General features: G+C 51.7%; 4 protein-coding genes across 4 annotated transcripts; 1 reads left to right on the forward strand and 3 right to left on the reverse strand.

Annotated features, from left to right (window-relative positions):
• Positions 1 to 55: 55 nt before the first annotated feature.
• Positions 56 to 4,648, reverse strand: UCRPA7_8259 (putative chromosome segregation atpase protein; the record flags this gene model as incomplete). Its single annotated transcript, XM_007920776.1, has 1 exon — positions 56 to 4,648. One exon carries the CDS (start codon positions 4,646 to 4,648, stop codon positions 56 to 58), a length of 4,593 nt encoding a protein of 1,530 aa, XP_007918967.1.
• A 2,020-nt stretch (positions 4,649 to 6,668) lies between these two features.
• Positions 6,669 to 7,912, reverse strand: UCRPA7_8260 (putative mitochondrial carrier protein; the record flags this gene model as incomplete). Its single annotated transcript, XM_007920777.1, has 7 exons — positions 6,669 to 6,758; positions 6,819 to 7,073; positions 7,128 to 7,305; positions 7,356 to 7,489; positions 7,547 to 7,660; positions 7,718 to 7,797; positions 7,849 to 7,912. The coding sequence occupies 7 exons, from the start codon at positions 7,910 to 7,912 to the stop codon at positions 6,669 to 6,671; spliced, it is 915 nt and encodes a 304-aa protein (XP_007918968.1).
• Positions 7,913 to 8,672: 760 nt separating this feature from the next.
• UCRPA7_8261 (putative rna polymerase iii subunit rpc82 protein) lies at positions 8,673 to 10,879 on the reverse strand (the record flags this gene model as incomplete). The annotated part of the gene is made up of 4 exons (XM_007920778.1): positions 8,673 to 9,839; positions 9,895 to 10,653; positions 10,739 to 10,801; positions 10,871 to 10,879. 4 exons carry the CDS (start codon positions 10,877 to 10,879, stop codon positions 8,673 to 8,675), a joined length of 1,998 nt encoding a protein of 665 aa, XP_007918969.1.
• A 568-nt stretch (positions 10,880 to 11,447) lies between these two features.
• On the forward strand, positions 11,448 to 12,997 carry UCRPA7_8262 (putative cytochrome b-c1 complex subunit 2 protein; the record flags this gene model as incomplete). The annotated part of the gene is made up of 4 exons (XM_007920779.1): positions 11,448 to 11,708; positions 11,771 to 11,945; positions 12,001 to 12,848; positions 12,902 to 12,997. 4 exons carry the CDS (start codon positions 11,448 to 11,450, stop codon positions 12,995 to 12,997), a joined length of 1,380 nt encoding a protein of 459 aa, XP_007918970.1.
• Positions 12,998 to 13,331: the final 334 nt, after the last annotated feature.

Consider the following 13,331-nt stretch of genomic DNA (forward strand, 5'->3'; position numbering starts at 1 on the left):
CTTTGGCCAACTCTTTCAATCTGCATCTTCAGAACAAGCTCCTTTGACCGCAACACTAGCCTTCAAACAAGACCACCTCATTTCCTGACCCGCCATCAAGCGAGCTCGCGGGCCCTAAGCTACTTTCTGTTCCTAGAGCACTCTCCGTCCACTCGCTTCCAGCATCGTCCGGATCAGAATATTCGCCTTCTGTCCCGGTGTAAGACTCAGTGGTAGTGATCACCGTAGTTCCTCGACTAGAGCGTCGAAGGGTGTCAGTATCGCTCATGTCACCGAGGTCGCTAGGATCCGCAAGACTGGGTTCCGCAAGGACAATCTCGTCCTGTCTCGGCGTAGCTTGATCCATGCCATCGTCTTCGCCCTCCTCGTTGCTTTCTCTCAGCTCCATGTTTTCTTTGTCTGTATCGAGATCGCCGTAGCCCTTCGCGGGAAGACGTCCGCCACCCCAGCTTCGTTTCCGCAAGGCAGCAGACCCAGCCATCGCCTTGACACTTTGGCTCCTTGATACGCCACCGCTTGGGACATTATGATTTATCTGGCTGAGAGACAGAATCCTGCGCGCCGCACCCGCTGGACTAGAGGGTTGCAGGTTGCGCTTCGCGTTCATAGCCATATTGAAAGCCGAGCGAGGCTGGCTCGGTGTCGTCGTCTTGGCAGATTGCGCATCGCTCGGTGGCTTTTGCGATGGCACTCTCTTGCGGCTGGGAAAGTCTCGATTTTTGCTTGACTTGGCCATGAGAAGAACTCTCGAGTGATCCATGACGCCGTCAAGAATGCGGCGCTCAAGGCCTTCAGCCCGCTCTTCCATGTCATGGAGCTCTTCGCGTCGAAGACGGAGAGCTGTCTCCAGCGATGAGACATCTCCAGTCAGTCTGATCTTCTGACGCACCAGGCTCTCCTGCTCGACTCTCATGCTGAGAATGTTTTCTTTGAGACGTTCCTCTTCCTCCTTTAGGCTAACAATACTAGCCTCAACTTGATCTTTCTGAGCAAGGCGACGCTCTAGAGCAATCGTAGTCTCTTGTAGTGTCTTCTCTTTGTCCTCGTGGTCATCAGTGATTCGCTGCGTCTGAGCGGCAAGGAACTCCGAAATTTCAGCAGCCGTCTGGACAACTTGCTGATGCACCTTGTCCAAAGTATCAAGGCGGGTGAATGCTTCGTCCGCCGTGTGAGTATGATCTACAAGCTTGTCCAACTTCTCATGAACCCCAGTGTCGAGCTGAGAGAATGCCACGTCGGACGTCTCAGTATGATTTACAAGCCTATCGAGCTTTTCGTGTACGCTTGTATCATCATATTTCTCCACTGGAGGCAAGAGTGGCTGCTCGGGCGGCTTGGCCTCTTCGATCTTTTGCTGGATTTCTGAGGTCGAGGACTTGGAGTGCTCGTAATGCTGGCCAACAATAGCCAGAACATCGTTAACTGCCTCCAAGATCTTGGGCTGATACTCAATGACATGGCCCTGGATGCCTTCCGAAACGCTAACGGCTTGCTTGAGTTGGTCCCGGGTGAGTTGATGCTCTGCCTTTCCATCTGAGTGATTCTCGTCAGATTTCAGAAGCAAGTCCTCCACGCGACCAAAGACGGTCTTGGATGCCTCTTCCATTTTCTCCAGCGAGTCGGTGACTGCGGACCCCAGAGTATCGATGAGAACCTTCAGTTCCTCGGCCACGGCCTTGCTGCCAACGACAGCAGCTTCCATCTCGACGTCTCTCGCTTCACCTGTCTTTGCGCGTTCATCCATAGTGAGTTGGAATTCGTCGTATTTAGCCATAAGCTCATTAATGCGATCATCAATCTTGGTGCTTAGGGTCTCTGTTGTCTCCTGGAACTTCTCATCGGACTCAAGCTTCGCACCAACGACACCGGCCTTTGACTCCTCGAATTCTGACTTCATAGTATCGAACATCTCTTTGAGATCGTCACCAATGGTGGAGTTCTGGTTGATTGTTTCACCAAGACCATCCAGCAGCTTTGCGAGGCTGTCGATGCCTTGGGCGCCATCTTCAAGTTTGCTCTTGACCATGGTCTGGAAGTCGTCAAGGAAGGTCTTGACTTCCGTCACACGTTCTCCAACGCCAACGTTCTCGAGCTGTCGTTGCTCGAGGGCAGTGGAATTGGCTTCTGCTTGCTTGTTACTGAGCTCCTTAACCTCCTTTAGTAAGTTTTCTAGGTTGTGAAGGTCATCCTTGGAGGGGAGGGCAGCGATGTCGACCTTAACCATTTGTTCAACCACGGATTTGACATCCAGGCAAACGGCTTCGATGGCATCGGTATCAGTCTTCGTGACCTTCTCGGGGTCCTCAAGTTGCTTTTCATGGCGCTCTTTCATTTCGTCAAAGGCAGCAACAACTTGAGTTACGAGAGACTCAACCGCGGTGACTTCCTCGCGACGAGAAACACTGTCCATCTGAGAGGCAAGGCTGCCGAGACTCTCTCGGGTCTCTAAGATGAGAGTTTCGAGAACGTCGACATGCTCCTTCCTGACAGCTTGTTCGCCATCAATGAGGTCGTCAAGGCGAGCCTTAGTGTTACGAAGAATCGTCTCAATCGCCTGAACGTCCTCTCTACAAGCGGGATCTGTGCTAGCTGGCTCGTCTCGGGTCGACATTCCTGCAACCGACTCTTGAACATTGCGGAGCATATCTTCTAATCCTGACAAGTCCTCCTTTGAGATGGATTCACTAGTAGGCGGGGGCATTTCCATGCCCTCTACCTTCACACGGAGCTGAGTGATGAGAGCCTCGAGGTTTTTGATATCGTCGTGTTTGAGGACTTCTGCAGGGACAATAGCGTTGCTGCCAACAGGTGCAACAGCACGATCGTTTCGGCTCTCTTCGCGAAGGCCGTCGATATCAGATCGCACCCCATCCAGTCCACTCTTGAGAGCGTCCAAGATTTCATCGTTGGCAGTCATGTCCATGGGCTTGTCTCCAATCTTATCAATGCTGGCGCGCAGATCAGCGAGCCCTTCTTGTAGTGCGTCGAGGACTTCGTTGGTGCCGGCAAGTGGACGACTGGTAATCTCCGTTTTGAGGCTACTGATGCCATCTTGCAAGGCCTGAAGAATGTCCTGATGATTGCCCCCTTGAGGTGTAGCAGGTACCAGCGACGAGTTCATCGTGTCCCGCAGAGACTCCAACTCATCCCTGAGCATATCGCGGGACGTGTCTGAGTGTCTGTCAACCAGGACCGAAATCTCTTCTCGGAATCCATCCAAGCTCTTGACAAGCCCTTCCATGAATACCTCCTGGCCTGCTAGCCCTGCGGCCCGATCAACATATGCCTCGATGTCAGCTCGGAGCTTCTCGAAGCCGTCTTTTGTAGCATCAAGAACTTGTTCTGTGTCACGCCCATTGGCGGCAACGTTTTGTTTGGCTTCGTCTGAGACGGCTTTGAACTCGGCTTGCATGTACTCCATGATCTCATGGAGGCGGGATGCAATTTCATCATTGTTGATATCCCGTGGAATAAGAGCTGATTCCGCTCGGACTGGGATGTCCATCGTACTGAGACCTTCCTTGACAGCATCGATCATGTCCTGCTTAGAGACTTCTGCACCGATAGCTGAAGGGGCAACAGGAAACTCGAACTCTTCCAAACATTCGCGGACTGCTTCTAGAATTTCGTCGCGGGAAAGGCTTGCCGGTGTATCCATCTGGGGTGGGACGAAATGCTTCAGGCCTTCGACAACAGCTTTGAACACCTCTTCGCGAGTCGCACCCGCTTCACGCTCCTCATGAGGGGCATATTGTTGTAGACCCTCTTTCAGACACGCGAGTACCTCATCTCGTTCTAAGCCAAGTTGTTGAAACTCGATGTCTGGCTTATAGTTCTCCCAAGCTTCCCTTACAGCATCAATGACATCCTCTCTATGCAAGCCCGGAAGGTCCTGTTGAGAGGCCTTTGAATCCTTGAGGGCGGCTCTTAGCGCGTTGTATATCTCCTGATAGTCGACAGTTGAGGCTTTCGAGGATATCGATGCGGCTGATTGACGTCGATGTTCTCGAAGGAGGTGGTTGATCTGGTTGTTCATCTCTGCCAGTCCTTCTTCGACGACTTTTGCCATGTCTGTTTTCGATGGACCTTCAGATTTCTGCGAGGTTATTTGTTCCATTTCATCCAGTCGACGCCCGAGTTCTCGACCCATTCCAAGCACCTCGCCACGGAGCTCCCGGACGAGTGCCTTAACCTCAGCAGTCAACCCTCCTCCCTGGGCCACGCTGTCTTTGACTGTCCGGATAATCTTCAAGACATCGTCGCCAAGGACGTCGGCAGCTCTAGTCGGCTCTGATACACGACGTGATTCCTTGTCGTGAAGTAATCGCTCCACACGTTGTGTCATGGGTCCTGAGCGCGCAAAGTTGAGCTCTCTTCGGGGCTCTTCATCAAAGCTATAATTTCGAGCTCGGCTTCCATTTCCAGCTCCATGAGCTGGCACAAGAGCATGGTCCTGGCTCGCTTTTACAGTTCGAAGGAGCTCCTCCACCATCTTTCCGGTAGCCAGACCAGAGAGTTTGTCTGCGACTTCAGATAGACGGCTTATGAGCAAATCTTGTCCCTCTTTCGAGCCCATCTCCCGAAGAATCTTTTCTAGGAGAGCAACAGTGGCTGGTGCATCAGCACCATAAAGGGAGGGTGTGCTCATGGTGTCGCGATCGAGAGATGCAGCGAAGCTGTTTGGCGAAGGAATACGAGGGAGCGAAAACGGTCGCATCGCCTTTGACGTAGGTGATAAAGTATGGGGCTTGTTGTCGAGCAATAGGCTGCCCCCATATTGATCCCTTGTAGCTGCCTTTGATTGGGTTTCGTGAAAGTTGTGGACAAGGTCACGAAGACTCTTGCGAATGTCTTCGTCCCTTGCATTTGTCGCCTCTTTGAGACTCAGGAGATCTGTAGCATTGTCTCGACTTCTACGACTCAGCGCTGACATTTCTTTCTGTAAGGCAGTAGCAATACTGGTCAAGCTAATGATCTGGCTGGAGAGGTTGTCCAGCGCCTGCGGTGCCCGAACAAGGGCCGTCGAATCATTTGTGACATTTGCGAGAGGGGTAGACTCCCGCTCCCTCTGCGAATGCGTTGGCGTTGACATATTCTGCAATGCTAACATGGTTGCAGACTGTGGTGGCGTGTTTTCGCCCAGAATACTCTGCTGGGCGCGTCGCGCGGTTGGTCGCACTATTGGGGTCATGCTGGGCCCCGGAGTAATGGTGATGGCCTTCTCGTCCTTCTCGTCAGACTTAGGGTCCAAGAAAGGGTCGTTTCGCGACGCTCGCAATGGTGTTGACGGCCTACTTGACCTCTCTGGTGATCTGGATGAGGATGACGACTGCCCAGACTCGAGCATCAAGCTAAGATCTCGAACACTACCAGGCTGCAGCGATTGCATGCGTCGATGAGCCGAGCCCTTTACCAGTGATTTCTCTGGCGACGAGTCACCGATGCGCTTCGCGAGTGCGTTTGATACGAGGGCGCTCTCACGCGCTTTTTCAGTCAAGGCGGCATGCGCTGATTGAATGGCGGCCGATGTGCCGGCTCGTGATGTGACACTGGGCGACTGAGGATTAAGAGGCAACGGCGGTGGTGCTCTCTCCGGATCGGAGCTGTCCCACCTGCGACTGCTTAGCCGACGCCAGATAGACGCCATCTCGACGGCAACGATGAAAGAATAGCAACGTACATTGGGATCAAGGCGCGGCCATGATCAGATGAAGCAGAATGTTGATGTCTCAGATGACGGTCCCCGTCCCTCGGGGTGTCCCTGTCCGTGGGAGGCATGATACGAGATGAGCTAAAGTGGCAGTGTGGAATGTGATATGTTCGTCGCCGACGATGGAATGGAAGTGGAGGAGGGGTTCGTTTGTTGACTCAGGCAAGCGTGGCTAGCAGCCAGCTAGAGACATATAGAACTGTCAACCAATTCTCACGAAGCCTGAGTAAAACAGCTTCTTGAAGCTTGAGGACGACTATTCAGAGTCTGGCACAGTTCTGTGGCAGTAAGAAGACAAGGTCTGGCTATATTTGGCGCGATAATATCGTGAGCAGAGCAGGGCAACACAAAATGCTATAGCCGCAATCCGTCATAGGTCCGCTTTGCGACTGATTGTGTGCTGGCGTTGTTTGGTGTCGCCCCGGCAACCGTCGCGCCCAGGCTTAGCGCGACATGGGTCCTAGGCTAGCTTCCGGCAGCTGCCGCACCGTTTCTTGTCGATAAGGAACATGATACGCCTCGCTTACATATAAGTAAGCACCAAAAGACAGAAATAGTCGTAGGGTTTAGGTCAGAATAGAGTAAATGATTATCCTGCCGTCAGCCCCGGTTCTGGAGGTATCGTGCTGGGGCAGACGGGGGATACTCCGGGTTGGCATCTTGAACATTGTGTACTTGCGAACTGGAGAGGTGAGAGTTGGGTATTCTCATTGGCCGCGCTCTTGATCTTGATATGGATGCAAGCATGGCTTTTGGACCGATGCTTCTGCTGCCCTGCTGTATATAAACATATATAAATCCGCTCTACTTGCGAATCGATTACTCGAAGGAGTTTTCATGTGTCGTGCATAGTGCACAGTTTTACCACCGTAACGCCTGAAGGATCCGACACCGCTATTTCCTGTCTGCATCTCAACTCCTGCTATCCGCCATTTTTGTACATTGGCCAGGAACGGCCTTATTTCCCAGCAATCATGCCATCGAAAGCCGGGATAAGTGTCTGGGCAAGCCAGAAGGAGAACACCAGCTTCGGTCCAGTCATGAGGAGCTGTGTCAATATATTAGAACTTGGGTCAGGGCTTTGAGGGATTTCACGGAGAAGACAAACCTTGGGAACAAGACCTTTAAAGAAGGCGCCTAGACCTTCATTCCGAGCCATCTTGGAGAGAATTTTGAAGCCGCTCTCGGGGTTCTCGAAGTTTCGGTTCTGGATACGGGTCTTGATAACGTCGAGAGGAGCAGAAACGACCAGAGACGCTGATGCACCAGCAATTGAGGCAATGAAGTTCTGGAACCATGATGCCTTGTTATAATCCTGGAGTCCAAAAAGGAACTCCTTGGCAAAAGCAGAACCACCAAATAGCTACGTCAAAGATTAGCGGGGCATCTCCAGGAAAGGGCGAGAGTGTGAGCCTACCGCAAACGAGCCCGGTGCGTTACGAGCAGCTGTCCATCCCCATCCTCTGTAAAGTCCGAACCCTTCATCTTTCACGATTGCGAGAACACCACGTCCACGGAAGGCCTCTGGGTTGGTCTGTCGCTTGATCTTCAATACATCTAGAGGCAATAACACGATCTCGCCGATTCCGATAAGACTGCGAAGCGTTAGTTCTGCACTGGCAGCCGATGATCATTGTAGCCCTACCTTCCCGCAGTGGAGTGCATGATTGCCTTTCCAGTCTTCTTTCCAAATGCCTGCTCAAAGTCCTTTCCATAGTGTGTAGCAAGATAATCGCGCGCTACCGGCTGGCCACCATACTTGTATATTCTCTGGAGAACCTGTAAAGCAAAGCAATTAACATCTTGTTGAGCTTTTGTCACAGACTAGACAATGACCTTGTAACCGGCCGCATATCCCAGACCGGGAAACAACGAGACGAATTTCTTGCCCGCAGATGCTGCTTGCTTGTCCTTGAAGATAACTGCATTCAATTGGCTGATGTTCTTGACCTATAGGGTTGTGGTCAGATTGCAACTTCATAGAATATAACCATCTAGAATGCGCACCCTCGTCTCATTGCTCATAAGTCGCTTCGCGATTGTGTCGACGGGATGGAAAACTGCGAGTTCTGCAATACCAGCAGATCCTAGAAAATGTCAGCGCAAATTTACGAAACCCGATTCTCGAAATGGCGCACCAGAGCCAAGCAGTCGAGCCAGGTTAGACTCCTTCTCCCTCACTGAAGCCATTGGCGGAGACATGTTGCTAATTGATTAGTGAGGCAATGAAGAACGAGAAATGCACGACAACAGGTGGGACTTTGTGATTAATGAATGAAAGAGTCCTCTTCAGCAGAATGGGAGAGTCGGCGGGCTGATGTCGAGAAGCAGCTCCGAGTTGGCGCAATTGTTCGTGGCTCACGCGAATAGAAATTTTGTAAAATTTTGGAGCGAGCTCGCAGTAGCTCTGGGACCCCAGATGACCTCGTCGGCCCACCTGATAGTGCTACGTAAGTCTTATCGCGCCTTATCAACAGAACTTCATAGGCCACCGCCTAAGTGCAGGTGCCCACGCGCATATACCTAGGTACGTAAGTAGATACCTAGGTAAATAGTGTGCCATTGAAATCTAGAACAATTGTTCCATGGACTAGTACAGAGTAATGATTTGCGAATTTATAAGGTGTCAGAACTCAATCAACTTTGTTAGAACAACGCAGTTCATTGCAAGAGCTTCATTTCACTGCTTGTGGAGCTACCAAGCATAAAATGGGACGTTATGGCATGCAGCCCATCCTATGAGTAGCTATTATTGTACATGTGTCTGGACGGGGCCACCGTGGTACAACTCCTTTTTGTAGCCCACTGGTGAATAATGGGTGTTTTATGCCCTTCAGGACCGTAATAAAAAGGAATAACCTCCGGAAGCAACGCCTACAGATGCAATATTTTTTCCCCTGATCCAACGCCGTGAATGCAATGTGATGCTGAGCTAACCTTCCAAAACCTGGCTGTTCTAGCTTCAGAAATCCCGCAGTAGTCCAACCAAGTCATCAAGCCTCATGACATGACCTAGAAGCTTCTCCTGAACTTCCGTAACTCTGACGAACTTGTCGTAATATCGCTTTTCCATGACCTCTTTCTCTCTCCCACGAACATCTTCTCGTTGCACTATGTCAAGCACCTCTCGATCTTGCTGGCGATGCACTTCTAGCCTCTGCAGGCATCGAACCATCGCTTTGTATGTATTGTCCAGCAACCGATCGAGACATCTCTCGGTATCAGTCCAGTAGAGAAATATCGTCCGGCTAGCGGTCCGATTGTTGTCTCGAGGCACCTCTTGCATGTCAACATAACCCGTCATCTGCATCTCCAACATCTTCTTTTGGACGTCTCCTTTGGGCATCAGAGCAAGCGATGGTAATGTTTTCTCATCCAACTTGCCCTTCTGTCGTAGGATACGCACGAGGCGCAGGCCGTCTCGTCCGACGCTTTGTTCCATAACAGTATCGAGCTCAGCCTCCCGCAAATTCTGTACCAGTGGCTCAAAGTCCACTGTCCATCTGCCGCGCTTGCAATGTCGAACAAATCCCTGCTTAGACTCTGCGAGCAGTAGAAGATGTTGCTTCATTTGATCTAGGCGATTCTCTTTGGGAGGAGGGGGTTCTTCAAACTGAACCTTGGCTTCCTTATTACCATTAAGACTTGATGCCGGCTTGACAGACGACCGGTGTCCATTGGGGCGAGCGTCCTCGATTTCAGAATCGCTGCTAAGATCCAAGTCGCCCTCATCTTCATCTGGACTCGCATTGCCATCCACCTCGGCCTCGGGTGGCGGGGCAACAATCTTCTGTGGCGGATGCTCGTAAACTCTCTCTGCACTCTTTCGGTCAATCTTCCCCAGTCCCATGCGACCGACACCCGAGTAGACATCAACAGAGGATTTCAGATGGTCTAATATGTCAGTTGTAGAGACAGAGAGGCCATCTGAATAGAAATCCTCATCATCGTAGTCCTCAATCCGGGGATCGCCGTGGCAACGGGAGATCCTCTTGCACAGTAAATGCAGCAGAACAGCGTAGACCTCGGCAGTAGGCTCCCCAATAAGGTCAGATGCAGCTTGAACGAGGCGCTTATTTCGAAGTTCCACCATACACTTCTCCTGATTAATGCGAATACAAACTTCCGGCTTCATATGAGGTCAGTCTTACGAGACAAATAGCTATATCTCTTCGTCAACTTACTGGAAGAACTAAATTCGACCCAGAATCATGAACCCCATTTACGGCATTGCCGTTGGTAAGCTTGCGTCGTTTAGTGGCGCTGCCATTCTGCTGCAGCTTACGCTTCAAGCTCAAGGGTGCGTCTCTCACGTCTCGTAGACGCTGGGATAATAGTCGCGCGAATTCGTCCTTGCCCCTTTGTCCTCTTACGCTGTTTGGAAAGTAGTTTCTGAGTATGTCTTCTTCAATGTCCTTATAAGCATCCTCCGGGCTGCGAAATGATACAGCAGTCACGGCCTCAACCAATTCTGCTTCCACTAATCGACCCAAGGCGGCATTGAGCTCATCAATCGATTTTATGGCCAAGCTCTTGGCGCTGTCTCCTTCGACATGACCGTCGCCATTCGCTAGGTTCCCAGCGGCCGAGCCTGAGCCCATCAATTTGTCATGTCTCTGGATCTGCTCGTCGTAAGCGGCTGTGATCTGGGCCACCTTTGTCTGGCCCCATAGCAGCAAGCTCTGGAAAACGTCCTTCTCAGCGGCACCGTATACCGATTCGACCAGGTCCAAAATCTTTCCAACGCGAATCAGGTTATACGCACTGCCGGAATTGGCTATGTAAGTCGTCACTTTTGTGTCATTGTCGATGTAGTAATATACCAGATTGTTCTGGACCAACACGGCTAAGCCGTGTCGAATTTGTCGGAGAGTCAGGGAGGTGGTCTGCGCAAGTTGCGGGATAGATGAGCGGCCTTTACTCAGGAGAGTCGCGAAAATCCGCTGTGGCAGGAGTCAGTATAAATATTGATACAAGTGAGCCGCCGTCCCTCAGATCGCGAGCTTAGCAGCTGATGGTGGCCCTTACAGATGGAAGTTCGCCATAGATGTCGTCGATTAACAGAGCGCATAGCTCTGCGAGGTTCTTTGTCTAAGCGCATGGCCGTTAGTTCACTTGTGCCGCATGCATCCATCAGCCGTGAGGACGATCCTGACTCACCACGAGCATGATAACAGTGTAAGTTTGCAGGTGCTGAGTTGGGAATGTGGCCGCTAGAGATCCTCTCACTATCTCTAGGTTGGCCGCAAATGCTACCGCGAAGGCATTGATCTGCTGAAATCTCGTTTGTAGATCGACAATCGAGAATGCCTGTAGAGAGCGAGGCAGGTAATTGTTGCGTTTACTACTGTAAGTTAAGTGTGAAGGAGCAGGCAGGTAGCTCTCTGTCGCAGGAACTTTTTTATGGTGGGGTACGACCGAACGAGGCAGACGCAAGTGTGAAGTGTAAATCAATTTTGTACGTCAGTAGGTGCTGTAGTTTAGCGAGCCGCCAGTGTAATTAGGCAACCCTACAGGCGCCCTCCAGCGAGTCAGAGGCGAGGCAATTGATGACCCAGACCGAAGGTGGCCCTTGACCCGAAGGCGAAAATTCAACGGAACATCCAATTGGCCGAACCGGAACCATCGTCTGAGCCAAACAAAGTTGATGCATTTGCGTTGATTGCTTCGGAACGCCCTTCTACCCTCTTGTCGCAGACCCTCAACTGTCAATTGATTACGACACAGCCCTCTAACAATGATCGGCCGATCAGCTCTCGCGAGGGGGAGCAAGCTTGCCCTTCGCCAGCAAGGCTGTGTCCAGCTTGCACAGCGACGCGGCCTAGCTGCTGCTGCGACAAGCTCTTCATCATACGAGGCCACTGACATTGCCGGCATCAAGGTCGCCACGAGAGATCCCCATGGCCCAACAACCAAGCTCGCCGTCATCGCCAAGGCTGGTACCAGATATCAGCCGCTTCCTGGTCTGACCGTTGGATTGGAGGAGTTTGCCTTCAAGGTAGGGCGAAGACCTTTGCCTACAGCTAACCGGGTCATGAGCTAATTTCGTCTTCACCTCAGAACACCCAAAAACGGTCCGCCCTGAGAATCACACGAGAGTCCGAGCTTCTAGGAGGTCAATTGAATGCGTACCACACGCGAGAGGCCCTCGTACTCGAGGCTAGCTTCCTCGATGAGGACTTCCCGTACTTTGCCGAGCTTCTGGGAGAGGTCGTCTCTCAGACCAAGTACACAAGTGGGTTACAACGTCATGACTTGGGGGAAGGGAGGCACTAATCAATTTTCTGTAGCCTACGAATTCCACGAGGAGGTCGAGAGAGTTCTGCACCTGAAGCAGGCCAAGCTTGCGAGCGATGCTGTTGCTCTGGCCCTTGATTCCGCCCATGCGACTGCCTTCCATTCTGGCCTCGGATCATCCATCTACCCCATCACCTCGACTCCTCTAGGGGCCTACTTGAACGAGCACTCGGTCGCTGCGTTTGCAGGAGCTGCCTACACGAAGCCGAACATTGCGGTTGTGGCAGATGGTGTCAGCCAGTCTACGGCAGCAAAGTGGATCGAGCCTTTCTTTAAGGGTGTTCCTTCATCCTCTTCAAGCCAGCTTCAGCTGCATACTGCGGCCACCAAATACTATGGTGGTGAGCAGCGCACACCTCAGTCTGGAAGCAAGAGCGCGTTGGTGATTGCTTTCCCTGGTTACACGCTTGCATCCGACAAGCCTGAAGCTGCAGTCCTCAACGCTCTTCTAGGTGGCCAATCCACCATCAAGTGGTCGCCAGGCTTCACCTTGCTTTCCAAGGCTGCTGCAGCTGCACCGGGCGCCTCAATCTCCAGCAGCAATTTCGGCTACACTGATGCCGGTCTGCTTGCTATCCAGATCAGCGGCCCTGCTGCTCAGGTCCGAACAGCCGCAGAAGAGGCAGTTAAGGCGCTCAAGAGCGTCGCTGAAAGCCCGGTCAGCAAGGAAGATCTTACTAAGGCTATTGCCAAGGCCAAGTTTGACCTGCTCTCCGCCAACGAGCTTAGCGGCACTGGGTTGGTTGCTGCTGGAACTCGCATCATCCATGGAAACAACACATTCCAGGTCGCGAATGCTCTGAAGAGCTACGAGTCCGTGACCGCTGAGAAGCTGAAGGCTGTAAGTACTCCTATTAGTGATAAGGTCACGCAAGAAGCTAATGTTTGTCTCAGGCGGCAAAGGGACTTCTGGAGGGCAAGGCAACCGTAGCAGCTGTAGGCGATCTTTTTGTGCTTCCATATGCCGAGGATCTCGGACTCAAGGTATAGACTGCGTGGTTGGGGTGCAAAATGTATCAACAATTGAAGCCGATGTAGAGTTGAACCCTGTGAATATAGCAACTTTTCTAGACTCCCACAACATTGTTTTGAAATGACTTGTGAAGTCACTATGCTTCATGTGAACCCTCACCATCTATTTACCTGTATTAATCAAATTAGACTCTCCTATGCTAACTTTCTTTATCCATGAGTTCGTTGCCAAAATCTATGGACTCAAGGGGAAGATTTGCGTCACGTGATCCTACGCATGATTGGCCGACGAGCGGTTAATTCTGTGCCGAGCCGTTTTCTTCCCGGTCTTCAAGCTTTGGCTCTCCATCTC

Source organism: Phaeoacremonium minimum (genome assembly GCF_000392275.1).
Source record: "Phaeoacremonium minimum UCRPA7 unplaced genomic scaffold PA7_03_scaffold_582, whole genome shotgun sequence".
Classification (NCBI taxonomy): domain Eukaryota; kingdom Fungi; phylum Ascomycota; class Sordariomycetes; order Togniniales; family Togniniaceae; genus Phaeoacremonium; species Phaeoacremonium minimum.